This window comes from Calypte anna, chromosome 1 (genome assembly GCF_003957555.1).
Source record: "Calypte anna isolate BGI_N300 chromosome 1, bCalAnn1_v1.p, whole genome shotgun sequence".
NCBI classification, from domain to species: Eukaryota; Metazoa; Chordata; class Aves; order Apodiformes; family Trochilidae; genus Calypte; species Calypte anna.
Genome location: NC_044244.1, coordinates 87,605,523 through 87,632,575, shown reverse-complemented (window position 1 = coordinate 87,632,575; position 27,053 = coordinate 87,605,523). Strand labels below are relative to the sequence as shown.

Here is a 27,053-nt window from a genome sequence, read left to right as displayed (position 1 = left end):
TGAGATTTCCACTCTTCATTATTCTTTTTTCCATTTTCTTTCTAATTTTTTCTCATCCTCCTTAGAAGTGAATTTCAAGTTTTGAAACATTTTGTGATGGAATAATACACCAAACTAATGCATATTATAACATTCAGATACCAGTATTTCACTCCTGGAAGTTACCTTGGAGAGACTGAAAGTTTGCATATTTCCTTTGTGTTCCAATACACTGGTTGCAGCCGGCAAGTAGGAGGCTTTTGCTTGAGAGTTCCAAACCACCTCAAATTAGACACAATTCTCTTTATATATAAGCTCCATTTCTGCAGAGCTGTAACTCTTTGAGTTGAAAACACTCCACAGATTAATCAAACCAGAATTCTTTATTTTGACACCCCAAGGCAGTAAAATACAAAAGGTATATACAAAAGTGGCAGTGATTATTCAACTTGATGCAATACTACAGAAATCTCATCCATCAGTGGACTGCTTAATTGACACAAGTATCTGTAAAATATTGCACTATTTCAAAGAGGAAGATGTGTTTATACCACTTTAGGGGCTGTTGTACATCCCTGGAGTATCTTAAACTTCAGAGTAAGGCACCAATTGGCAAGTATGATCCTTATTCTGTTTAACACATTGTGTGTAGGTAAGTGCAAGATGCATTTTAATGGTGCATCTTTTTCAGCTGAAGGAAACACAGCTTTCATTTCCCTAAGCAGAACAGTAAAAAAATACATGCCTAATTTTCTAGCCTCTCTCCACATGCCTTTGTGCTTTCTATTTATAATTCAATCTTGAAAAAAGATTTTAAAAGCCATGCTTCCATAAAAAGACTAAACAGGAATTATGACAGCTTAATGCTACAGAATAGAGTGAGATTCAAGTGAACAGACTGTAACCAATATGTAAGCCAGTATATAACAGGATGTAGGCTCTACCACAAAAAGAAAATAATGCCCACCTCCCATGTTGTATGGGAGTAACTGCAACCAGACACAAGCAAGACAGTAACTACAGCATGAGGAAACTTTGTAGGAAATTTCCAAACTAAGTTATGGATTATTTCCTATTGACCAGTTAAAATGACACTTTGCAAAAAAATATTAGCTAAACAAACTGCTTTAAATCATCATGGCTGAAGAAAGAAAATTCACATAACAGGGTAGTAATGTGAAACTTCCCTTTCATTTAAAAGGAATACAAACTACAGTGATAAATAATCCAAGCAACATGCTTAGACTGTAAAAAGCTGCCTTGACTATTTTTGTTAATTAAACAAAACATCCTTCTGTGCAAGGCTGTAGGGTTTAAGGTATTCAGTTGTACAGTGCAACTTACAGGCTCCTGAGAAGTAGTTGGTGGACTGAATACTCTGCCTGCTGTGACAGACAGGTACTATGGCAAACAAATTCCTCAAAAATAATATTCTACACAGTTGTTCACTTTTGAGACTAAGGGAAAGTAATTAGAATTTCTAGATTCAAAACTACTTATGGAGCAGTTTATGGAGGCTTATTTGTCTATCTGAGAAATCCAGGATGTCCCATTTTTTTTGCTGATAACCTGGAATGTCTCACAGAAAACTATGAGACATCTTGGTAACTTGTCTACAGAAGGAATGTGCACAGTGAGACTTCAGGGATCAATTCAGATAGGAAAGTGTGAAATACTTAATACTTAAATTGAAAACAATAACCTTCCAGTTTAGAGAGAGGAAGGATTCTCCTTCACAATGGAGCCTTTTCTAATACACACAGGTGCTGACTGTCCTGCACGAAGAACCAGGCAGAAAATATTCAAAAATTTTAAAATAAGATATGTAACATCGTATGAATAATTTTCCTTTCAGAAAGGCTTAACTTCTTTAAAAATAGTTTGAATAGTCTGCTTCCCTTTTCATATTCACTTTGTTTACAAATATCCTTATGTCTCCTTCCAAAGGATGTTCCCACTTCTTCCCAGTTCCAGTGTTGACTGTCTTTTTCCATGAATTTATATACATTCGGAAGAAGTCAGGATATTAGAATTTTAAAAACTGAACTGAATCAGATTATAAAGGATTGCTAAAATATTTTCAGAAGAGACATCAAGAATTGCACTAGCCAGATACAAACAAGCATGCCTTGCTTGTGCATCTGATGTCACAGCCCACAAGAACCAAAATGCAGACATCCATTCTTAAAGTACAGCTTTGGCAGTATCTTCCAACAGATCTGGTCTGGTTATTTTCCTGGCAGATAGCCAGGAAACAGGTAAAGATCTTGACAGAGTGTGCTACAATATTCTGACATTTCCTTGCAGCGGTGAAATTCTGTGCCTGGGGCATAACCTTCTCGTTGCTTGATTTGCTTATTCACCTATATGTGAAATTAAAAAAATAATAAATTACTGATAGGATTAAGAAAACGGAAGTAAGAAAAACATCATTACTTTCTGTATTCATAGATCATTCTGTTTAACTTAATAAGTCATCCCCTATGTACTGTCTTTCTAAGTTTTAAGAAGGGATAAAGAACTAAGGTGCAGTTCCACAGCAGCTCAAGTTGCTATGGTCACACTGCTGTCTCCACTCCCTCTTCCCTCATTTTCTCCATTTCTCTTATACAACTGGCAAGCACTCGTGCAGCTGTGGTGAACCAGTTCAGGGAATGTATCAACCTGAAAATAATAATAAACAAAAAAAGCTATATCTATACCAGAAAAGTAATTACTGGCAAACCAGATTAATTCTCATGAATTCACCATGTGTCTGCATAAGTGAAATGGAAGGAGTCAAAAGAAACAGTACCTTAACTTTGGCTAAACTGCTGTTGAACTGTATATAAATACATATATATATACACATGGGAAAGAAAGTAATAATTTTGCCATGAACAAAGGAAGAGTAACTGATGTAACAGTAGATTTACCCGAGTGACTTGAATCACTGGAAGGCTCTTCAGAAACCAAGTAAGTGTGGGAGAGGAAAGACACACCAGCTCACCTTCACCAACATGTCAGCCACATGAGTGTCCCGGGAGTCCTCTGCAAACACAGCAGTGAGAGCCTCTACATACCAGGATCCACGCTTGGTGTTCCGCATGGCAGCAGTGCCTAAGAAGAAAGTGTTTCAGATGAAGTTTCTGGGGAACACAGACACATAAAACTTCCTTACACCCTAACAATTAGGGCCTCTCCCCAGTACCTTTCAGACAAGCATAGCCACAGATCATATCAGAGCATGTAGGCAGACGAAGCTTGAGATTTTCTTCTTTGTTTGCATCACTTTCTTCACAGCCTGTGGATTCTGACCATTCTTTCCCATCTCTTTGATCCACTCCCCGGTCCGTCTCATCTGAGGGATCATTAAACAAGGGGTGAGAAGGGGGTTGGGGGGGAACATGGAAGGGAAGAAGAAATGATCCTGAATTAATGGATGTACACAAACTAGTGCAAACACCAACAAGAGCTGAACATGTTCAACATAACATGACTGTTAGGCCACATGCTGATTGATTTTTTTCCCCCTTTCCTTTCCTGTGCAGATCAAGGGATGACTAGCAAAGCAAAGAAGTTTCTGACAGGTCTTCAACATGCAGGGAAAGACATGATGCCTAGCCCTGAAAATTTCTATTTTCCACTTTTACCTACCTTAGAAATGTCCAAAAATGTCTGGTCTAGCTTGCGATGCTACCTACTTACTTATTGTATAACCCAAATGAGAGCTGTATTTTTTGTTTCTAAGATCTACCTCCAAGAAATCACGAAAATATGGACCCAGTAGTTCAAAAAATAGTTGAAAATCCTGACTATAACAACACTTGTTCCAATTGAAAGCACAAATTTTACAACAATAAAATGCAAAATAATTTGACCCCAAACAAAAGAGAACCCCAGTACACAGAAGGATATTTAAAACTTGGAGAAACAGGATTCATTAGGATGCATTATGACACTTGCAGACACTCTCAACTGGCTGTTTACATGATGCAGAGCGTCCACTGCAAGGTAGCCTAACTGCTTAATGGCAATAACTTCAAGAAGTAAGAAAAATAAAACTGTATTTTAGAGGTTTTAGAGGTTTTCTATATAATTTTGCCTTTTTGTTCCTTTGATGTATGAAAATCTATTATTTGACTTAGCTCCTAGCATCATGGGTCAGACCCCAGTCTTAGAAGACATAAGCATCCATTTCAGAGGTCTTCTGGTTACTCTCATTTCTTGTTGCCAGGTCATGCCTAAGTAATGCATTTGGAGTTCCAACCTTCTTATAGGCAGTGGCACTGGTAGCATCTCATAATTATGCACAGGCAATGGTCAGTGCATAGGTTGGCAATGCTGTTCTCTTCCTCCACAACGAAAGCAGCAGTGGAAGGGTAGTCTGACAAGCTAGACATAGACTGTAACTAAAACTTCATGGCAGAAAAAATTTGAGGTACTTCCATCAACTCCCTTCGTCATCTCTTTAAGGAAGAAATCCAAGATTTTCCATTTGTAACCACTTTTTTTCATCTCTTACCACACTTCTTCAAAATATTTTAGTTCTTTATCTTAAAAATTTAGAGCACTGTTCACAGTGTATATAATTTCAGGTATGAACAGATATTAAGCAGCTTCAAAGACTCATTTTATGCCATATATATATATGCACATATTATGTCAATGTATTTGTCTTTCCTGTTGCTTTCTGTTGACACCGCTTTTTGATCCATGACTGTAGGCAGACTGCTTCAATTCTTTAATAGACTTCTGCCAAAAACCATTTGGAAATTAAGTAGATTATATTTACTCTTTTTTATCTACTTTTTAAATTTTGTCATTAATAGAAGGTGGCTAAGGCTTATTACATAAATTTATGGAAAACAAATAACCTCTGCATTTCTCATTTTTTTTCTCAACTAGTTCCAGCAAGCTTGTGTGGCATAAAGATATTGACCACTAATCTGAAGTTGTCCACACTATATATACAGTCTTTAAATGATACTTCTAATGTTTCAGGTTTTTTTTTAATTAAAGGAAGATTATTTTTCTTTCAGCGGCTCAAGTCTTAATCCTTTGCCTATGGTAGAACCCCATTTTGGATAGCGAGCTTACCACTCTTTCTTACCTGAAACCTTTTTATCACAGAAACCTAAAATAGTTTGAGTTGGAAGGAACCTTAAAGATCATCCAGTTCCAACCACCCTGCCATAGGCAGGGACATCTCCCACTAGACCAATGGGCTCAGAGCCCGTTACAACTTAGCCTTGAATGCTTCCAGGGATGGAGCTTCCACAACTTCCCTGGACAACTGGTGCCAGTGTGTTGGCAGTGAGTGCCAACTCACCACTCCCACACTAAAGAACTTCCTCCTGATTTCTAACGTAAATTTTTCCTCTTTCAGTTTAAAACCATTACCCCTTGCCCTCTCACTACACACCCTTGTAAAAAGTTCCTCCCCAGCCTTCCTGTAGGCCTCTTTCAGCAATTCTCAGAAGTTTCAGAGCCTTCATCTCAGGCTGACCTCAGTTGTTGCTGGCACTGCTGCCTCACGCTCACCCGTGCTGTCCCGGCTCGTGCAGCACCCTGCCATGGCAGCTGCCACTGTCCCTGTGGCCTGAGGAAAGCTGCTGCTTTTCTCTTGGGCACATCCCAAGAACCATACTTGGGAGTCATAAAATCGTTTTGGGTTGGAAGGGATCTTAAAGATCATCTAGTTCCAACCTCCACGCATGGGCAGGGATACCTTCCACCAGAGCAGGCTGCTCCAACTCCATCCAGCCTGGCCCTGAACACTTCCAAGGAGGGGGCATCCACAGCTTCTCTGGACAACCTGTGCCAGGTTGTCCTACTCTCACTACTCTCACACTAAATAATTTCTTCCTAATGTCCAACCTATATCTACCCTCTTCCAGTTTAAAGCCATTACTCCTTTTTCTATTGGTATGTACCCTTGTAAAAAAGTCCCTTCCCACCTTCTCTTGAAGGCCCTTCAGGTACTGGAAGGCAGCAGCAAAAGAAAGGCTAAGCCAGATGTGTTGATGTAAACAGACCCGTGGTGGTAATATTACAGTCAAATAAGTCCAAATAGAACAGGTGCCAATTCTGGCTTTTTATACTTATTTCCACACTGTTATGAGTCTGCATATTCACATTTGTTCAAGAGTATCTAAATGTTCAACAACATAAAGGAGAGCAACCACACACAATGCATTGTAAACATGCACATTACAGTATTTTCAAATGCTTCAAAGGACCAAATACTTCTGATCCCCAAAATACTTCATGTAGACTTTAAGCTTTTCTCTGCATTGAGATTAAACAAGAGTAGATAAAAGGTGAATGAAACATTCTCTTGGCTAGAGGACAAACTACAAAGCTCTGCTAAAAATGAAAGGAGACAACTGAAAGGAAAAGAAAAAAAAAAAAGAAAAAAAAAAAAAAAAGAGCCAAATTCAGTAGCTCAAGAGATAACATCAGAGACAAAATGCATCCAGGATGAAGAGAAAGACAGGACCTCAGAAAATACTCCAGTGCTAGTGCACACTGTGCTGCACTTTAATGCACCATATGCCTCACTCTCCCTACTGCAGACATAGCAAGAGAAAGCCTCAATATATGAATAGTATATGATAAAGCTTTGTGTCACTAAGGTGCTCTGGGGTCTGCAGGTCAATGCACACACCTCATGCCAAGCAAAAGACACTTACAGAGCAACAGATGCAGTGGCAGCAGCAGGGCAGAGGGAGGTGAATATGGGTCCCACTTACACCTGAGAGAAGCAAAGAGGAGAGTTGACAGCGAGTTGAATGTGAGGGTGTGTATGTGTGCAAAATGAGCCCTAATGGTGTGCCAAATACATGGCCTCTAGTATTTGGGCACTCACCTCCCCGGCAGGCCTGAATAAAGAACATTTTGGGCTTATTCTGGAGATTTGGACAGTTTGCATTATCAAAGAGCCGGAAAGCCTCCTGCAACTGAGAAAAGACAGAAGATATTCTTCACTACAGCCCTCTATGAGCCAAACTCAGTCTCATCTTGCTTTCCTGTATTTTGATTGCTAACACACCAGCCTTGATATTTTCTCCCTAATCTCCAAACTCTGTATATGACAAACACATCCATCCCCCCAGGTCCCCCCAGATCCTAACAGCTTGAGTTTATGCACTCTACCTAGTGCTGCCCGGGAAGGAAGACTAAATAATTTAACCTACATGTTCTATTTCTATGCCATTCTTTATGTGAGACACTTCTAATATGCAACTGCCTGCCTTTTTCTTCCCTTATTTTATTCGTTCAAAAACCATGAATGCTCTGAATCCTCAGACTCTCATTATTTCACTTCCACCCTCCCCCCCCCCCTTTTTTTTTTGTCCTCTTTATATTGGTACTTTTCAAGAGATAAACTACAACACATCAGTACACAGCAATATACCTGAAGTAGTTTGCCATCACTGCCATAAATCGCACCTTCCACACCATGGGAAAGTAAAGCTACAATACAAGAATCTACATCCTGATGATCTGGCAACTTAGAGAATCTCTCCAATGCATTCTGCATCTCCTGGAAGAGAGAAAAAAAAATATTAAAATTAATGCTTTTCAGACCTGCACAAGGAAAGTGGGTCAAAATACAGGAAATACAGGTCCTCCTGTTATTAAATAAAAGTCTATGTACATCAAATTTATAGGACAAATGACTAACTCCATAAAAACCAGCACAACGTCCTTTTATGTAATACTCAGTCCTCAGTATAACATTGTGAAGCAGGACAACCTCATTTCTATACTGGCCAACAGGAACATGAAGCAAGTATCTGAGCTGGTACATACAGATTCAGTGTGGGAGAAATCAACTGATAAAGAGGTTTTACATGGACACTTGAGTCTAAATGGGATACTGAAACAACTTAAACAGATATATATTCTGATACTTCAAGCATTCAAACACTAGTGATGAACTCACAACAACCTAAAGTTGAAAACTCTAGGAACTCTGAAACATGTCAGGTGCAAAAAACTCTTATTATAATGTAGGAAAAGCTGTCTTCTTGAATAAAACACTCTTTGACAGGTTCTTTACTTGTTTCATAGGGATCTAAAATGAGACTGGAGATCACAGCAATTCCATTCCTAGGGAAAGAGCGGTTTGATTCAATCAGTCATGGAACATTATCAGTTTTCCAGTGAAGCACAGCCACTTTTCTAGCAAAGCAAAAACTGAAAGAGTGAAACTTAACTGCATAGATACTGGAAGACTGATAAATAGGATGGCAATTGACTCCATCAGTGAAAGGATACAAAACCATCATTTACACCTGAAAAGACCAGGTCAGGTCATATATTTACAAAGCTTAACTTTCAGGATAGCAGTAAACTGAAGAAGTCTACATAGAGTAAACTATTTTTTATTAATTTGTGATTTTAATACACATATCAAGTGTGGTCTAGAAATTCTCACCCCTTGCCCTAGAAGACTAGAGTAGTGCTTTTTGTGGTCCTTTGTAATCCTGCTTTCCATTTTAAGTCTTAGGCCTTCCAAGCTTCTTCATATTTGCCAGTATACAAGCAGACACCACCCTGTTTTGCCTTATTTTCAGTTTTTAAGTCACTATTCATATCTTTCCGTTCAAGCTTAGTTATACCAAAGAGAACCTACTATCTAACAGTTACAAACTCTCATTCATACTGGTTTTGAAGTCCTGGGGTCCATCTTCCTTACCTGTGCTGACTGATCATGAAAGACAGTCACTTGATATCCAAGATGCTTGAAAAGCATCTCCAGGGAAATACAGTCCACCTCTCCTCCTGCACGATACTCCAAGTCCTTCACACTGCTGAAATGGACATTGCTGATAATAAGTGCTAAGCCTCGGGGCTCTGAGATCAGTTTATATGCCTGAGAAGAAAATTTAAAATTGGGAAATTTAGTCTACACAAGGAAATAATTGAATGTCAGAGCAGAATAGCAATCCCTACATACCAACTCAATATGATCTGCAGGATCTCTTGACTGAGAAGGCACAACACCAGTAGATGTCAAATTTTTAAACCTTTTCTTTCTTTTTTATTTTTTAATAAAACTAACGTTTGTATTGCAAAGGGTCCCAAAGACAACTGTATTTTTAAGTCTCCACAGCTGATGGCCCTATAACACTATTACAGTGATATGATAACAGCTTGTCTTATTTCTTGTTTAAACAAAACAAACAAACCCCACGTAGCTTACACATTTCAAACTGCAAATTAGGTCTTACTAACTTTTTTCCCCTTTTCCCACCCTCACTCCAGTACACCTTCATGTATTTCTGTCATCCTCATCAACAGCCTTAGAACAACACTATGCAAAATTCAGCTAATAGTTCTTACTTGCTGTTGGGAGCAGAAACGTAAAATACCATGTGAGTTACAACTGTAAAAACAAGGGACTGTCAGCCACTGACCCTGGAAGTTTATGCTGCTAGTGAAAATGTTAAAAGGGAAAGAACGAATTAAATAGAGGTGTCTTCAAATTAAGTTCCCTCTGACAACAAAAAATCCACAATAAACCAGTTACTAACATTTCTGTAAACTGGAAGTGAAATTTAATAATACAGGAACATTTTGGAAAGGGTGTATCCAGGAACACAAGTAAAAAGAGACAAACCAAACTCACACTGATACTGCCTAATTAGGTGTCCCCAATAGATATCTTGAAAAAAATATCTGTTTTGCTATACAAAGAGCCTGTGACAGAGTAGTTACGTGTTAGCACACTGCAAACCTAGTGAAGTGTCTGCCCCCCATAAGAAGTAATTTTTTTCCTTAAGCCCACACCACCACAATCTATGCTCTACAAACAGAATACACAAAAAATAGTTAGACTACCTATATAGTTTCAAATACTGTGTATGAATAGAAAATCAGGTTGTTCTACCCAATACTACCCAGCACAAAATCCAGATCTGGCTCTTGATCCTAAGGAGGCAGTCTTCAGGATGTGCTTATCAATGAAAACAGCCAAGACTGTCACTACTAGTTGAAACACAGTTGTAGTATCTTAAGAGTTATTTGCAGACTGTGCCACCACACAGAAGGAGATGAGAATGCAAACAAATAAATACTGACAACTTATACAGTGCAACAGAACAGAAGGCATTTCATGAAACAAAAAACAGGCAGAGATCTGTATATAGTTACAGAACTTCTCAGCTTTATGACACTTGTAAATGAGAACTACAGTAAATCAAACATGACTCGTAATAACTTTCAGTTACACAGATAGCACAAGACTGATCTGTATCCCAATGAGGGATGCATTTCAACTCAGTTTTAACTCGCATGTGTTCAGCTAATATATCCAATCTCATCTTAAGGAAGCTTTCTCTGTCAAGCACTTACCAAGTGCCAATGATCATGATAAAATTCAGGAGTGCAGTACTTCACTGGAGGAACTGAGGGACCATCTCCATTATCCAAGGAATGTTCCATTGGTTCTGTGCAAAAGCATAGTAATAACAATAAAAAATTCCAACTTCTAAGCCTCTGAATTAAGGTAGTAACTTTCAAATTCTGAACTATGTGGTCTTAGGCATATTGTTGTATTGATACCTCTAAAAATTTTCCTTTACTGGGGACTACAGTCACACAATGAAACACAGCAGAAAAGCCAAAAACACTGGAATTTTTTATAATTTCAACCACCCTTTCCTCCCCATCTTGTATGTGTGTTAGTCTTACCTAAGGTCTAGAATATTTGGTTCTACAGTGTATGGAAACAGAATTCTCATTTTAAATTAAAGCTGTGTGTTTTCTGTCATTTTGTACACTACATTATTCCTTTCACAATTAGGCTGACAAACCATTGTTAGAAACATTCAAGTAGAATAGTGTTTTTTTTTCTTTCATAAAAGACCTCTAATACTCACTGGATACAATTACTTATTTTTTGCTGAACACATGCATAAGGGCTCAAATTAGATATTTCCAACTTCTATGAAGTGCAACACCTTTTTCATTTATGTCTCTGAACAACATTTTCCCCTGGATAACAGATGATCAACTATTTGTCATTTGCAAACACTCACTCACTCACTCACTCCCTTTTCCCAAAGAAATGGAGCCAATAATGTTCATGATCTTTGAAATCCTTTTTCAGCCTTTTCAGGCATGTCTCTTGGCTGGAGGAAGACATGCTCTAAGAAACCGTATCAATCCTAAAACCTTTGCACATAAAGCCTGCAAAGTCTAGGCACTTGATCTTTTGGCAGCAGAGAGAGCTCCTAGTAATCAGGACACAGTTAAAGAAGTACTCCCAGAGTTACTAGAGGCAACATAAAAACTATCAATGAGATTCATTCCATCTACTTCCCTGACCACAGTTACAAATGCTTGCAGAAGAAAAACTGATTTGCCCCACTTAAAAGAAGATACAGAAATCTGTCTGGCCCACATATAAGGCCTTGTACTTAAAATTCTTTGCTACGGACGAAGTCTAAGTTAAGGAATACTATGCAAAATCAGTATCTTTCCACAGAAATATTTCAATTAAATTCTATCACAGATCTTAAACAAAGAAGAAAACCTTTGTAAAATCTAAACTTTTACTGACGTACTGTTTAAACCACAAAATTTCCTGCAAGAACAAATGAAGCTGACAAGAAACTGATCAGATTCTCTCTTCCAATAACTCATTTTACTTTCATTTTCTAGCCTAATTCTGCCTTCTGCATCTGATCACAATAAAGTCTGCTTACTGTCAAGCTTGAATTCTTGGGATAAGCAAACTTGTGTCAAGCTTATTTCTAGTATTAAGAAATTAGAAGCAAGCAGCTGATAGTCAATCAAGTATTCATCATGTCATGTGTAACTCACCAATCCAGCGTGGTCTCTTTGAGTTACATGATTCACTGGTAGGGAGTGGAAGATCTGATCCATAACATTGTTCAAGCTACAAGACATCAGATAAATCCATTAAAAAGAATAGCATGAAACAGCTTTTTTTCTCCACAGAACAACCCTCTATGGAACAAAGATCCATGCATTCACATACACATATATATGACTTAAAACACAGTATTATGGTTCACATCCAAATGAAACATCATGACAAGACAGCAGCAGCCCTTTCTGTCAATGCAAAATCCCTTCCCTTCTTTGCTCATCTCTCTGTCTACCCAAATCCCAAATCCTCAGCTTTGAAACCTTATACATAAGGTAGTCTAATAAACCCTGCATTTTAATAAAGGAACAACTCTGTTCAAAAATATCTAATCTTCCTTCATATAAAGAATATATTTACTGCTAGTTTCCATCCTTTTTGATGTATTGGGAATACTCATCTTTGCTAAGTTCCTCCTTTGCAGAAAAGAATTTTGGGGTTCTGGGAGAATCTCTACCCATCACTGGATGCAGAGGGGAACACTGCAACCAAGGATGAGGGAAACCTTAACACCTTCTTTGCCTCTGTTTCAGTCAGACCAGCTACCCTCTGTGTATTCAGCCCCCTGAGCTGGAAGATGAGGAGAGAGAACAGCACAACCCTCCCCCCCTTTCCATAATCCAGAAGAAATAAATTAAAAATCTGGTACAGAACCTGAACACTCACAAGTCTATGGGGCCAGATGGGATCCACCTAAGAATAGGTGAGCTGGCAGATGAGCTTGGCAAAAGCCTCTCTCTCATTTATCAACAGTCCTGGTTAACAGGAGAGGTCCCAGATGACTGGAGGTTTGCCAATGTGATGCCCATTTACAAGGGCCAGAAGGTGGATCTGGGGAACTACAGGTCTGTCAGCCTGACCTCAGAGCCCAGAAAAATTATGGAGTGGCTCATCTTGACTATCCTCACATGGCAGCTGCAGGACAGCAAGGGGATCAGACCCATCCAGCATTGGTTCAGGAAAAGGAAGGTCTTGCTTGGCCAATCTGATCTCCTTCCAAGACCAGGTGACCCTACCAGTAGAAGAGGGGAAGGCTGTGAATTTTGCCCATCTGGACTTCAGCAAAGCCTTTGACACCATCTCCCACAGCATTCTCCTAGAGAAGCTGGCAGCTCACGGCAGAGACAGTGCACTTATTCTTCACTGAGTTAAAAACTGTCTGGCTAGCCAGACTGAGACAGCTGCAGTCAGTGGAGTTAAATCCAGTTGACAGCAGCTCACCAGTGGTGTCCCACATGGCTCAGTTTTGGGACTGGTTTTTGTTCAGTATCTTTTATCAGTGATCTAGGTGAGGGAATCAAGTGCTTCCTCAGCAAGTTTGCAGACAACACCACGTTGGGTGGGAGAGTTTATCTTCCTGAGGGTAGAAAGGCTCTGCAGACAGACCTGGACAGCCTCAATTAGTGGGCTGATACCAACTGTGTGAGGTTCAACAAGGCCAAGTGACAGGTCCTGCACTTCAGTCACAACAACCCCATGCAATGCTACAGGCTTGGGAAGAGTGGCTAGAAAGCTGATAGGTAGAAAATTACCTGGGGCTACTGGTGGCACTTCAGGACATGCTCTAGTGAACAATTTTATTTTTTGGGGGGGGTGTGGGGGTTGATGGCTGGATTTTGTGATCTTAAGAGGTCTTTTCCAACCATGACAATTCTGGCATTCTGTGGTGAAGAACAAGAGCCCACACTGTGCCTTTGTAGCAAACAAGGCTAATGATATCCCGGGCTGCAGTAGGAGAAATGTTGCCAGCAGATCAGCTTAAGAGAGGTGACCCTTTAGTCAGCTCTGGCAAGGCTGCAACTTTGTCCACTTCTAGGCTCCTCTGTGCAAGGGAGATGTGGACATGCTGGAGAAAGGCAAACAACAGGCCACAAAGATGATGAAGGGACTGAAGCACCTTATATCTGATGAAAGGCTGTTCAGGCTACAGAAGAGAAGGTTTAAGGCAATCTTATCAATACATATGAATATGTAAAGGCAAGGTGTAAAAAGGGCAGATCCAGGCTCTTCTCAGTGGTTCCCAGTTACAGGCACAGAGCAACACAGGCACAATATGGAGGTTTCCTCAGATCATCAGGAAATACTTTTTTAATGTGAGAGTGACCAAGGACTGGACACTGAAGATTTAAAAGCCACCTGGACACAGCCCTGGGACACCTGCTAAAAATGGTTTGGACCAGATTTACAGAGCTTCCTTCCATCTTGCAAGTTTACATGAAAATTCTCTTCTTCCTAAATTCCTTCCTCTTTGCTTTTACTAAAGCTAATTTGCAACAAAGCCCCATCCTGTCCTTCGTAAACTTTGTTGTTCCCCATTTGAAAAAGGATTGCTTTGTGCCCAAACCCAACCTCAAATGCAGTTCTTCCATCTTATTTTTTTAAAAAACTGTTCTACCCTTTCAAATCCATGGCTCAGGTTGGATGCGGTCCTCGAAATTGCTTCCTCCAGATGCTGCTGTTTGGTTTCTCGTAGAGCTTCACAAAATGCTGAGAAGGCACTAGGGCCTCTTTTGGGCAGCAAATTGAGGAATTCCACATTTTGGCTGAAGCTTCCAGACTTAGCCTAAATCCAGAGAAAAAAACAAAATCCACACTCAAAGCAGAATCCAAAACCAATTTATTTTCAGCAGTCTTCAGAACAACATTTTTTTACTTCATGTAAATGTTTCATCACTATGCTTAGCTCTGCAAGATCTACTTTTATATCTTTTCCTAATGGAATTCATTCCCACTCCTCTGTTCCCAGTAGCTCAAGAGGAACAGTACATGACAACACAGCAAGGCAGCAATTCTTACATTAGCACAGACAGTAACAGGCTGTCTTCTCTCTGAACTTTTGCTGCCAGTTACTGTTGTAATAATATCTATTTCCTCTCCTTTAATATACATTTGAAGTCCAAAGCATGGTTCCACTACTACCCAATAGCTTATGGTCTCATTCACAGATACGCAAATCCCTCAGAAAGCATTAAGTAAAATACTTATTATATTCAGTTAATTCTGAAAAAATACTACATACACAGAGAATGCAAAATTTAGGCTAATAAGGCAACACACAGTAGTACATGGGAAGCAGCAGCAATCAGAAATTAAATCATGTATTTGTAAAACATTCTCGAGAACTTCTGGCAGTTACAAAATGAACAGGACATTTGCCAACAAACTACATAATTTGTTATATAATAATACATAATAATAATAGCCTTCCCAATGAAACCTAAAACACACAAAACCATCATATACTAAACTAGTGGGTATAAAAAATAAATGTTATCAGTTTCACATAATTCATTCTATATTTTTTGAATTGCCACCTAAATCCAAGATCTCCTCTTTTGGTAGATGATAAAGAAAGGCCTGGCCTACTCAGGATAAGTAGCAAGCCTGTGAACATTACTTGTTATACAATTACATACGGTTCTTCAGGAAATATGCAAAAATGTGTGAAGTACAAATTCTTTTAAGTAAAAGGTGCCACAGCAAACTGGTTTATGACATATTAATTTACTTACTTTCACTGTGTTCTTTAGGAAACAGGCGTTATTCCTAGTTTTACAAATGGAAAAAACAACACAAGGCACAAAATGACAACAATGGACCGGAAGATACCACCTGACCCACGAAGCCCAGCCTGCTGCTACATACCAGCATGAGAGCCAACTATTTCATAAAATCATAGAATTTTCAGAGTTGGAAGGGACCTTTAAGATCATCTAGTTCCATCCCCCCTGCCATGGGCAGGGACACCTCCTACTCGATCAGGTTGCTCAGCCCCGCCTGAAAAAATTCCAGGGATGAGGCTCCCACCCCCTCTCTGGGCAACCTGTTCCAAGTGTCTCACCACCCTCAGGGTGAAGAACTTCTTCCTAACATTTAATCTAAATCTATCCTCTTCTAGTTTGAATCTAGTTTGAAATTCCCCCTAGATCTATCACTACCTGACATCCTAAAAAGTCCCTCGCCAATTTCTTGTAGGCCCCCTTCAGATACTGGAAGGCTTTAGAATTAAAGGAAGAGTTAAAGGAAGTATTGTAGAATTCAGTACATCTCAGACAAAATCCACATTGCCAAAAGCAGTTTCCCGTCCTACACCGTGCTGCCAGCAAAGCCCATGCTGCTTTGTGTGTTTTCCAAACGTAACCACATTAAAATCTTTAGGTCACACTCCCGTTAGGTTTTATGTCCTCCCACCACCAAGCGCGACACTGAGCACAAACCAGGAATAAAGTTCACCGTGCAGCCGGGCACAACCGCGTACCTGTATCATTTCCACCATCTCGGCGGTGATGATGTCTTTCTCTACCATATGCTCCATCAGCTCCTTCAGCACCAGCTGCTTCGCCAGCATCACCCGGTTCTTCTTCAGCGCTTCCTGGTGACGCCGCCGCATGCCGCAGGCCACCAGCATCCCGGCAGGAGAGGGCAGACCGGACTCGGCGGCAGGAGACACCCTCACCCCTCCCGACTTCCCGCTCCGGTGGAAGCCGCCTGTGTCCCCCTGACAGCCGCCGCCTGTGGTCCCTCTGACAGCCACCTCCTGACAAGAAGCGGGAGAGGCCTCCCGGGGCGGCGGGCGGCAGATCGCTGCACGGGGCTCTTCCGGTGACAGCTCCCGCCACACGGCCCCGTCCCGCCGTTCAACCCGCCGGGACCGCGCCCCCGGTCACGTGGCGGAGGCGGCACCCGGCCCCGCAGCTCCTCCCTTTCGCCTCGGCGGAACCGAACCAGAGGCTCCCGCTCCCGCACACCGAACCCGCCCTCCCGCCACTGCGCATGTGCCACTCCGGGAAGGGGCGTGGGGGCGCGGAAATGGTGCTGCCTCTCTTCCTGCCCGGGAGCGGCTGGAAGGGGCGGGGCGGGGCGGAGCGGAGCGGGTGCGGTGCGGGTGCGGTGCGGTCCGATCCGATCCGATCCGATCCGATCCGATCCGATCCGATCCGATCCGATCCGATCCGATCTTGTCTGGTCCGGTCCGGTCCGGTCCTCGTCGCTGTCTGGCGGTACTGGCACTACCGCGCCAGCCCCCCGGCATGGCATGGCATGGCATGGCATGGCATGGCATGGCATGGCATGGCATGGCATGGCATGGCATGGCATGGCATGAGTCGGGCCGGGCCGGGGTATGGGGGGTGTTGAGGCCGGACGGCGTACAGCATTATACCTCAGAGTAAGGGGAGGGCTTAGCAGGGACCGAGAGCTGCGCAGCTTTCCTTGCAAACATACCGGATCTGGGTTGGTAGAGGGCTTTTTTGATTTGTTTTGTTGTTGTTTTGGGGGTTTTGTTTGGTTTGAGGTTATTTTTTTGGTTGGTTGGTTTGGTTGATTTTTTTTTGTTGTTTGGTTTAGTTCTTGTTTTGGGGTTTTTTGTTTTTTGGTTGGTTTGGGTTTTTTATTGTGATTTTATTTTTAAAGCTTTAGCTATGTGTGTTTTGGTGCCCTACGTTACAGCTAACAATCAGACAAAATTATAAAAAGCGCTCAAGTAAAGGGAAGAAAAGGAGAGGAGGGAGCAGGCAGGACATGGAAGAGATACAGGTGGAATGCGAAGGGTAAAGAAGTGAGCATCCTTTTGGTGGAACCAACTTTACAGCTCAGGTCGTCTGAGGCTTCCAATAGCTGTTCCCAAGTCCAAAGGCTTGAATAACCCTTACAGATGCTGACGACAGAACGCAATTAATCTAACTAGTGACATAATTTTTTTAATTATTATTTGTGTTCGCTACTTTCTATCACTGCTGCTCACACAGATTTCTTCCCAAGTTCTGGCAATTTAGTGCATTCAGAAAGGTTGCCCAGTTTAGATGATATGTTTCTGTTCCTGCCTGTTATACCTTGTCTTTTTTTACTGTGCTTTGTTCCTTTGTGTTTGCAGCTACAGGAGGGAAATGCAAGAAGCTAGTTGCTTTAAAAAAAATAATCACATTGCTTCTCAGCAAAATTGTTTCTCATAATACTTTTATGACAGAAGTATCATATCTGCTTCATCATTTATGAAATTAAAGTCATCTAGAAATCGAACTCCTCACCTTTTTCTAAGCCAGTATTATCAAACAAGTAAAATGTAAGCAAAAGCATGGCCTTGGTTTTTTTTGGGGGGGGGGTGAGGTAAACTAGTGATGCCACTAGGTATTTTTAATGCAGTCTCATTTATTTACAAACAACATAAAAAGTATTTCTTCCTTTGAACTACAAACAATCAAACAATAAAAAATAATTTACGTGCTTCCAGTCTATGGCTTGATGTTTCCTCATATAATAAAAACTATGTCATACTTGACAAGGCTATGATGATGGCTGCTGTCCTTTATAGGAGATTCGGACCACCTTCTTGGGGTGGTTTTTTTTTTGTTTTTTAGACATTCAGCGGATATGAATGTCTTTCCTGCATACCACAGACCATATCGATGCTGTAGAGACCATTGGTTTAATTCACCCATTTTAACAGCACAGCAGCACCATTCAGTGAGAACTAGAAACAGGCTCCAGTGTATATCTGTCCACAATGAAGACCACCTTCTTCAGTACTGCTGAGTGCACTGCAGCTGTGGGCTCAGCATACAGACTGTCCAGAGACAAGTCTCTGTGCACGGTGGTACAGATAAATACAGGAGCATTGACCCTTCTGTGCAATTGCTTGCCATGCTGTCAGGCCATCTGTTTGGGTGGTGACAGCAGAGAAATGCACCCTCCTGTAGAGCTGCAGGGACTGGTGGTCAGCAGGGGAGTATCTATATTGTCTTTATCCCACTGCTGGCCTCTCTTGCAGAAGGAAGAAAGAAGGCTTTTATTTCTCTCTTGTCCACCACTGCAAGCAGTGGGGGATGAGAACCTCATGATCCATAAGTTATTTCATGGCGTGGTGCTTGTGGCCAGTTGTTCAACCCCAAGTGAGAGGTATTAGATGTTGCTGGTTTCCAGGTGAAGGCAGCCACTGTCCCCTCGGTCACATTGTAGCTCAGTTGTGCTACACTGAGGACATGGAGTGAGTACAGTAGAGGGTTATCAGCAAACAGCACAGACCATACGCTCAGTTTGCTGCAAAACAGGAACCTGCAGCTTCAGTCTCCTGGTAGGGATTTTAGGGTGGCTGATGGGTGACTGTCTCAGCAGTACTGCTGTTTGTAATATACAGGTGGGACCTACCTAGTGCTGTTTCTACTCCTCCCTTCCCTGAGGCAGCTTCTCCTGGCTGCATCTTAAGTCCTTCAGAAGTCCTTTGGCAACCTTGTCTCTTGTAATTATTCACTCTCCTCTGTAAAGGTGTATCTCCAGCTTGAGAATTGTTGTCATATATAACAAAATGTTCCTTATGGTGGTTTTACCTATCTTCCAAGAAAAAGCATTGTGGTATTGCATTGATTTTTATTTTGTGCAAAGACTCTAGTGAGATCAGAAGCTGCATCTGAGATTCTGCTCTGGTTCAAGGAACAGTGAGATAAACTTGTACAGTTTCAGGCATGAAAAATCTCAGCTCTTTCACCTTCCCTCCAGGAGCAACCTGTGTAGGGCTGAGGGTTTGGTTGTGTTTTCATGGAAGGTGACATTAGTCATGATACAGAGGGCTGGAAAGCATCTTCAAAGACCTCATCGTTGATGACACTCTCATAAGTAGGTGGTGGAGTGAGTGGCTCCACTGGCTCAAGCCTGTCTGCAGCACCTTTCACTTCATGAATGTCTGAAACAAAGCGCTGCAGTCTCGGTGGCAGTACCAGCTGCAACTGCATCCTGGAGCTTGTGTCAGTCTCAGAGGTGTGCCTTGTTTCTGATACCACAGACATGCTGAGAGCTTCAATCATAGTGTCTTCTGGGGCAGATGATCCAGTAACAACACTGTATGGAGGAGGCTCATTCAGTGGTGAGGACACTATGCCTGTGTTGGATGTAATCGTCCATATTGCTGGAACTGACATAGTCATCACCTCCTCATAGGTGGGTGCTTCATAGGCAGCATTCACCCTATGCACAAAGAGAGGAATACTCAGTTATACTCAGTAAATATTTATCTAGAGGAAGATAGTTCAGGTAATGTAGCATAGGGACCATGCTACAAATAGTGGATTGGACCGAGGCAGGGTTAGCTTACTTGTCCAGCCAGCTTAATGCCTTCCTTCCTGGTCTAGAAAATGGCTTATCTGAACATTCTCTCACACTTCCCAGAACAAGTGGAGAAACCCACACTGTTCAGTTCAGTGTCCTAGGCTTAGGCTGATGTCCCTCGTTTAAAATCTACTGGTTAAAAAAGTATTGCTAATAATTAAAGACTCCTTTTTTTTTTTTTTTTTTTTTTTAATAAAACAGGGCTTTTCAAAATATTTTAGCTCAATGTTAATTTATTTTTAAGAAGTGGAGAAAAATATTTTCTTGTAGGTTAAACAAAGACTATTCTTTGTCAAAAAGAGTATCTTCAGAGAAAGTTACTTTAGAAACATTTCCCTTAATGTCTTATTTCAAAATAAACAGATAATTTTCTTCTAGGATGCCCCCAAGCTAGCAAAGCCCAATATGAACTTCTTTTTTATGTGGTCTTTTCTAAAAATAAACATACAATAACATTGTGCCCTCTTACAAACCCTGTACATGAGAATGTCAAGTCATTCACAGATGTGGATAATGATTATCTGGATTATACAGACAAGGAAGTAAAGATCCAAATGAAGTTAAACCCTTTGATTACCATAAGCAAATTTGGGTTAAATTAAGTGATGCTGTGTGTACCTAAAAGCATACATGAAGAAAAAAAATAAAATAAAATACAGGCAGTATTCAGAGCCTCCCAAAATCAAAACTTACTATGTCATTGGGTTTTTAAGACTGGAAACACACCCAGTTACAGGTTCCTTTTTAAAAGTTTGTTGAGGAACTGTTGCTCTGGAGATAAGATTTATAGAGCTAAACCCCACTAAGACTGAGCATTACTTCAGGCTTTTTTCTCTTTCCTTGTCTGACTCATTGTTCGGCAGGACTGAATTACTCAAAAGAAAATAAAACTGGACCTGAAACTGTGTAATCTTGGAAATTGTTAGTTGGTCAGTTACTGGAGGGAAGAAAATACATATTGGACAGATACAGGATGTGTGGCATAGGCATTTGCAACCTCCACCTGAAGAATGAAGGGAAGCAACCTACAGAGAACTTTGATCTTCTAGAATACAGTCTGCATGTGGTGATGTAGGGGAAGGGCATCAAAACAATGTGTAGAATAGAGTTAAAGTAGTAGGATTAACCACGTTGTACTTACCCTGCTTGGTTTTGTCTATTTGGAGGTGTCTCATCTGCATCACGTTGATGCTGATTCTTCAGGTAGCACTCGACAAACACACTCAGCAAATAGCCAACCAGGCACACTCCCCCTACCCCTAGGAAGAAATAACCTACTGGATTGGTGTTAGATGAAATGGCCAGCAGGGTGACCCCAGTGAGAAGACCAGCAGTGAAAAGAAGCAACAAGGCTTGGCGGATGTTCCTCCAGTGTGTTTCTAACCACATGGTGGTACAGATAGTGGTAGCAGACAGTTAAGAACAGATGAGCAGGTAGGGGGAGAGGCATCTGTGGAAGACAGAATAATTTTTTCTACATGAAACACAGGTGTACAAACATGTTGTCAGTATCATGACCAAAATAAGAGCACACATATTCAGTTACCTGCTACCGTAAGAACTTGCAACTAGGCGCGTACATAGTAAGCCTGAGAAATCTGGGCATAAATACACACCAATGTAAATGTACTAGAATTTCCTATGTGAATGCGTATTGAATGCACTTGTACATGCAGTTGCAAGATGTAAAATGCATAAATAGACCATCAACACTTACTGCCAGGCTTATCTAATAAGGGCTAACTTCTTAATAGAGCAGTCCTATAGAGCAGAATGGAGATTTAAGGTTACTATGAAACTGAACCACAGAATAACTTTACAGGCTAATTCTAGGACATTTTTATATTGCATAATGAACATGCAGATTCTGGTTCAAATCCTGGAAGTAGCTTTATTGGGGCTGTGCACCCCAGTAAAGTGAGTATCTTAATTCACTGTAGCATTACAGCAATAACACTACTTTAGGTTCTAGATACAGCTGGGATATGTCTGTTTTTGCAAAATGTAGACAGGCATTTGACTGTTTGCCTTTATCTTCAGTTCTTTTTCTGTTGATATGCTTTTTTGCACTGTTCGCAACCATGAGAGCCCTGCCTGTCCCCCATTCCAAACCCCATCTCTGAGAAAGAGACAACAGTTTTCCCATGTACTGTCAATATGAAAGGAATACCAGGGCTCTGAGGTATTCAAGAATACCATAAGTAAAGAGTCATTTTGCATGCGTTAGAGTAACGTACATTCATCACACATTTTCGATGCTGATCCCTTTAAAGGAATAAAGCATGACACAATAGGCATATTTTTAATTAATACACATGTCCAAACGAATAAAGTTTTACATAGTTCCATGTTACATTGTATGCCTTTGCACACTAGTTGCACTCCCTTATTAGAGCAAAAATAGATAACTGTATATATACAAAAGACAGAAAAAGAAACACATTTTTTTCTGAACAGATTAGCTTTTTGTTACTCTTTTTTACTGTCAGCCTTACTTACCAGAATGAGGTCTCGGTAGGTAGCAACACTCATGTTTTAATTCCTCTCTTCATCACCAGGAAACATGTTCACGCTCTTTTGTCCCTGCTCCTTCCCCTTCTGACTTGATGATAGGACATCAGTAAAAAATTCCCCTTCCTTGTTCCGAGTTTTCTTGTCGGGTGACAACAAAGATTTCTTTTGAAACTCGAAGACGGTACCTCGTAAATATGGGAAGCTACCAAATGATGAGAAGATCCTGTTGCATGAAACTAGAACTTCAGTTGTCCATGTTCTGAATGCAAAGCAATTTCTCGACAATCACGTACCTTCTGCACTTTTACAGCTCTTCTAGGTCTGTCCCACAAAAGCAGGAAACTCATTAGGGAAGAGGGCGGAGTGAGCAGTGGGGGAGTGCTTACCTGTGTGGGATTTTGTTTGGTCTGCTCAAGTGAAAGGAACTCTGCCCTGAAAATTGTGTTCTCTTGTAGCAGAGGAATCTTGATCTCTGCCTCACAAAGCAGGACGGACTGCTCACCCAGCCCTCATCACATGGCCCACACTTAAATCTATTTATGTGTTCCACAGAATGTAAATCCAAGTATTTTCCTATTCTAATTAGGTGCTGTTTGTCAGATGTTGTTTTCTGCTCTCTTTGATTTTACAAACAAAAGGAAAAAAGGAGGCAACCGGTTAATATTTTACTGAGGACAAGGTTAAAATCCTTCTTACTCCCAGATGTATTTGGGAATGAGTAGTACTGATAAGCAACAGGACAGGTGCTGAATTACCATCTGAACCTTTCGTAGTTCTCAAAGAGTGCAGTGGGTATTACCTTCACAAGCTGGCTGCAGCTCACTTTTGGCTGTAATAGGAAGATGTCCTTCCACTAAATGTTTATAATAGTATTCAGGTTGGAAGATTGAGCCAACATGCATTGCATGAGGCTTAACAAAGCTATGCATGGACAGAATAATCCCAAGCACCAGTGCAGGCTGGGGTATCAGTGACTGGGATACAGCTCTGCTGAAAAAGGCCTGCTAGTCATGAGGAAAGGCAAGAACAGCAGCAGTTTGCTGTGTACCCTTAGGGCAATGCAGGCAAACTGTATCCTGGGCTGCATTACAAAGAGTCTGTTCAACATACCAAGTGGTGTGACCCACTCTACTCAACACTTGTTAGGAGACACCTGGAATACTGCGTATAGTGTGGTCCCCCTTGTTCAACAGATAAATTGAAAAATTGGATATGGTCTGGTGGATTGCCACCAATGGACAAGTTAAGGAACGAGGAGAGGGAGAGGGAGAGGGAAAGGGAGAGGGAGAGGGAGAAGGAGAGGGAGAGGGAGAGGAGAGGAGAGGAGAGGAGAGGAGAGGAGAGGAGAGGAGAGGAGAGGAGAGGAGAGGAGAGGAGAGGAGAGGAGAGGAGAGGAGAGGAGAGGAGAGGAGAGGCAAATCCTGGGCAAGTGGTGAGTGTCAGCTCACAGCTTTCCGATGTCCAGTATGTAGTTACAGAGAGGAAGGAAGTACTCTTCATGAGCGTACATGATGACAGGACAAGAGGCAATAGGAAAGAGCCTAAGTGGAGGAATCATCTTGTCTGGAAATATTTAAGATTCAACTGAGTCTAAAGCCCCACTTTCAGTAAGAGGTTAAACCCAATTGTCTCCTATTCCAGTCTAGACTTGCCAATGTTTTTATAATCCTAATAGTTTTCTCTTATAATTACCTTTTCAGCTGCTGACAGTTAAAGGGCTTTCACCTCTATTTGCTATCCATTCTTTGATTTTAAGAGTATTCCTCTGAAGAGAGCAGACTCTGGGGTTTGGACTAGTTGACCTTTGAAGGTACCTTACAAACCAAAACATTCTATGATTTTATGATTTTGCAAGACTGTCATTTAAATAGGGAAACTGGTTTGTTTCTTACAGCTCTTTCAATTTTGCCGTTGCTTAGTGTTGAGAACACCTAGACTCCTAAGAAAAAATTGGCAAAATTGTTTTCACAGCCTCTCTGCAGGGAAAGCATGGATGACTCGAGGTAGAATCTGGAGGGACAGTACCTTGGTACTAACAGCAACTTCCTTCTAACCAGAGTGGTTGTTAAAACTGTTCCTTACAGATAAAAGAGTTATATCCTGTTAGGTTGAGGAGGGAATTAAAATCTGCTACAAATCCTGATTAAATGTTCTCCTTAATAAGCTATTGTAATAAAGAGCATCACTATTACAAGAATTACTTTCAAAGAAAATGGTTCCACTTTTTAAAGTAGTGAGTGAAAGTGCAGTTTGAAGGCTGCTGAACAAACCTAGTGGATAAATGCTGTGAAATATGGTAGCCCTTCCTCCTTCCTGCCTCTTCTCCATCTGCCTGCAGTCAAATCCCTTCCTTACAGTAATTCTAGTACCCATCTGATCTCTTGCTGAACCACCTCAGCTGTCTAAGCTTTACACTTTTCCAGAGAAAATTTAGTCAGCTGAATCCCCTTAACAATCTGACTATTGTTGAGTACCTCTTGTAATTATCTACTGAAGGTACTTTATTCTTATGCAGGCTGTTTAGAGGGAACTGAGGCATTTCACTTGTCTACACATTCTTCTGTGAGGAGAAGGTACACAGAGGCTGCTTTGGAGCTAGACCTTCTGGCTAAGTTAGGAGAAAGTTAGAAGGTGAAGAAGTGTTTGTTATTTGGGGGAAAAATACCCCTGTGACTGGAAAGGCTGAATTTAATTTGTGGACAGAAATAAATATATAGGGTTTGGTGAAAATTTGTTTCATAGCTTTGATTGGGGTGCCATTTAAAAAAAATATTTATCAATATAGGTATGAAATATCACAATGAAAAAGGCTAAAATTTGTAGCTGTTTCTGCTTTATTAGTTATTGCTTGTATTACTTCAGTTTATTTCAGTTGAAGTTCAGAGTTCAGTAATTCCATTGTATTTTACCCATGGGGTTGCATTTATGACTGGGCTGAATCTTTTGAATTTTTTTTTCACATTTACAAGAATGATATTTTGCCATGCAACTTTGAATGAATTAGTTGAATGTGTTTATGAATGTGCTACAGATTCATTTTGTGAAGCAAGATGAATGTCTATGAATTAAGGTTTGCAATGTGATTTCTAGTAACACAGTGCTTTTACATGAGGTCATTACATGGCATCCCTGGAGGGCTTTTTATCTGTATACCATTTTGATTCTATCATTGATCATGTAACTGCATTAGGAAATCTTTGATTAAAACATTTACAAAGGAGTTTAGGAACAGCATGAGTTATCACTGTGCAGTGGTTTTGAAACAAGGGCTAGAAATCAGGGAAAATGAAGAAGCGTATTTGTACTGCTATGCTACGCTGTCTTCCTTTCATGTGCAGTAGATTGTTTTTACTGAAAACCTTCTCTTTTCAGATGTTCAGTTATGCCATGGGGATCAGACTTCATTTAAAAGCAGATTTCTTAATTAAGACCAGAGATTTCATTTTTGTTTTTTTTTTCTCTTTTTGTTTTTTTTTTTCTTTTTTGTTTTTCTTTCTTTCTTTCTTCCAGTGTCTGATTGTTTATCTTCATTCTTGATTTAGTCTCTAGGAAGCATTTCACCTTTCCCCTGTTCCATCTCACAGTCTACTCTATCTCCTTCCCAGACTGCTACTAATTAACTTAGTACCTATGGTAAACTTGCTTATCAGGTCAGTATGCAGAGAAGCTTGCTTTATTCCCAAGGGCTTGTGACGTACATACTACGCTGTGATTAATCTCTCTGTAATCACTAGATCTATTCTTCCCTATAACCTTGACCTGAAGCAATTTTTTTGAGAGCCTGAACAAGTACTGGGGGCAAAGTGCTACCAAATCCCCTTTTGATGTTTTGTTTAGCTAACCTTTTGTCTGCTAGGCTTAGTCACCTTTAGAAATATGACTTCGATTTTTCTGTTCAGTAGTGTGATTACATGGTATCTGAAGAGGTCAGGGGCAGCCATGACCTATAGAGTTTATCAGTTCCCGTCAGTATACTGTCTTGATCAGAAACAGAGAAAGCAAAACCCCAAGGAAGTTATTCCCATGTACAAAACTTGTATAACTTTGAGAGATCCAACTGTGTTTGGCCTGCCATATATTTCTTGGGAGATGGCAATCTCTTTTTGTCTTGCATCTTATACTTACAAGAAAATTATTGTAATTTTTATGTGAGGTCACTGTATGGTGGGTTTTTTGGCAGAGCTGTCTTCTACCTGCAGTGGCTTTTTTCTATAAATTGGGACTAAATGGTGATCACAGAAAGACTGAAATTCAAAGGAGAGCTTCTGTTGCTGTTATTGGCTCCTCATATCTTTTTGAGATACCAGAAAAACATGACAGGGATATCTGAAAAGCATAAATATACAGAGATTGAGTCAGACATATGCTCTGTTGTACAGAACTAGTAGCAATGAAATGGTGGAATTCATGATCCTTAGAGCAACAAGGAGAGTGCACAGCAAGCTTGCTGCTCCAGACTTCAGGAAAGCAGATTCTGACCTCTTGAGAGATCTTTTGGTAGGGGACCATGGGACAGAGCTCTGGAGGAGAGAGGGGCCCAAGAAAGCTCGTCAGTATTCAAGAATCACCTCCTCTAATT

The 27,053-nt window shown here is 40.8% G+C and overlaps 2 protein-coding genes across 2 annotated transcripts; both read right to left on the bottom strand.

Moving 5' to 3' along the window:
* Positions 1-354: 354 nt before the first annotated feature.
* Positions 355-16,510, bottom strand: CASP2 (caspase 2). The gene is made up of 10 exons (XM_008499110.2): positions 16,122-16,510; positions 14,259-14,426; positions 11,797-11,872; positions 10,324-10,418; positions 8,666-8,842; positions 7,379-7,507; positions 6,830-6,920; positions 3,170-3,319; positions 2,969-3,078; positions 355-2,342 (listed from the first exon to the last, which is right to left on the bottom strand). Exons 1-10 carry the CDS (start codon positions 16,269-16,271, stop codon positions 2,208-2,210), a joined length of 1,281 nt encoding a protein of 426 aa, XP_008497332.2. The 5' UTR covers positions 16,272-16,510; the 3' UTR covers positions 355-2,207.
* Positions 16,511-18,218: 1,708 nt separating this feature from the next.
* Positions 18,219-22,866, bottom strand: TMEM139 (transmembrane protein 139). Its single transcript, XM_030453901.1, has 3 exons — positions 22,460-22,866; positions 21,102-21,410; positions 18,219-19,819 (listed from the first exon to the last, which is right to left on the bottom strand). The coding sequence occupies exons 2-3, from the start codon at positions 21,347-21,349 to the stop codon at positions 19,411-19,413; spliced, it is 657 nt and encodes a 218-aa protein (XP_030309761.1). The 5' UTR covers positions 21,350-21,410; positions 22,460-22,866; the 3' UTR covers positions 18,219-19,410.
* Positions 22,867-27,053: the final 4,187 nt, after the last annotated feature.

What these genes read in the sequence shown, in the direction of transcription:
- CASP2 (XM_008499110.2), bottom strand. Translation starts at nt 16,271, where the DNA reads ATGCTGGTGGCCTGCGGCATGCGGCGGCGTCACCAGGAAGCGCTGAAG. An exon ending in AGATGGTGGAAATGATACAG is followed by an intron (nt 14,427 to 16,121) that starts GTACGCGGTTGT and finishes CTCTGGATTTAG; the next exon opens with GCTAAGTCTGGAAGCTTCAG. An exon ending in TTCATGATCAGTCAGCACAG is followed by an intron (nt 7,508 to 8,665) that starts GTAAGGAAGATG and finishes TCTCTCTTCCAG; the next exon opens with GAGATGCAGAATGCATTGGA.
- TMEM139 (XM_030453901.1), bottom strand. Translation starts at nt 21,349, where the DNA reads ATGTGGTTAGAAACACACTGGAGGAACATCCGCCAAGCCTTGTTGCTT. An exon ending in AATAGACAAAACCAAGCAGG is followed by an intron (nt 19,820 to 21,101) that starts GTAAGTACAACG and finishes CTTTGTGCATAG; the next exon opens with GGTGAATGCTGCCTATGAAG.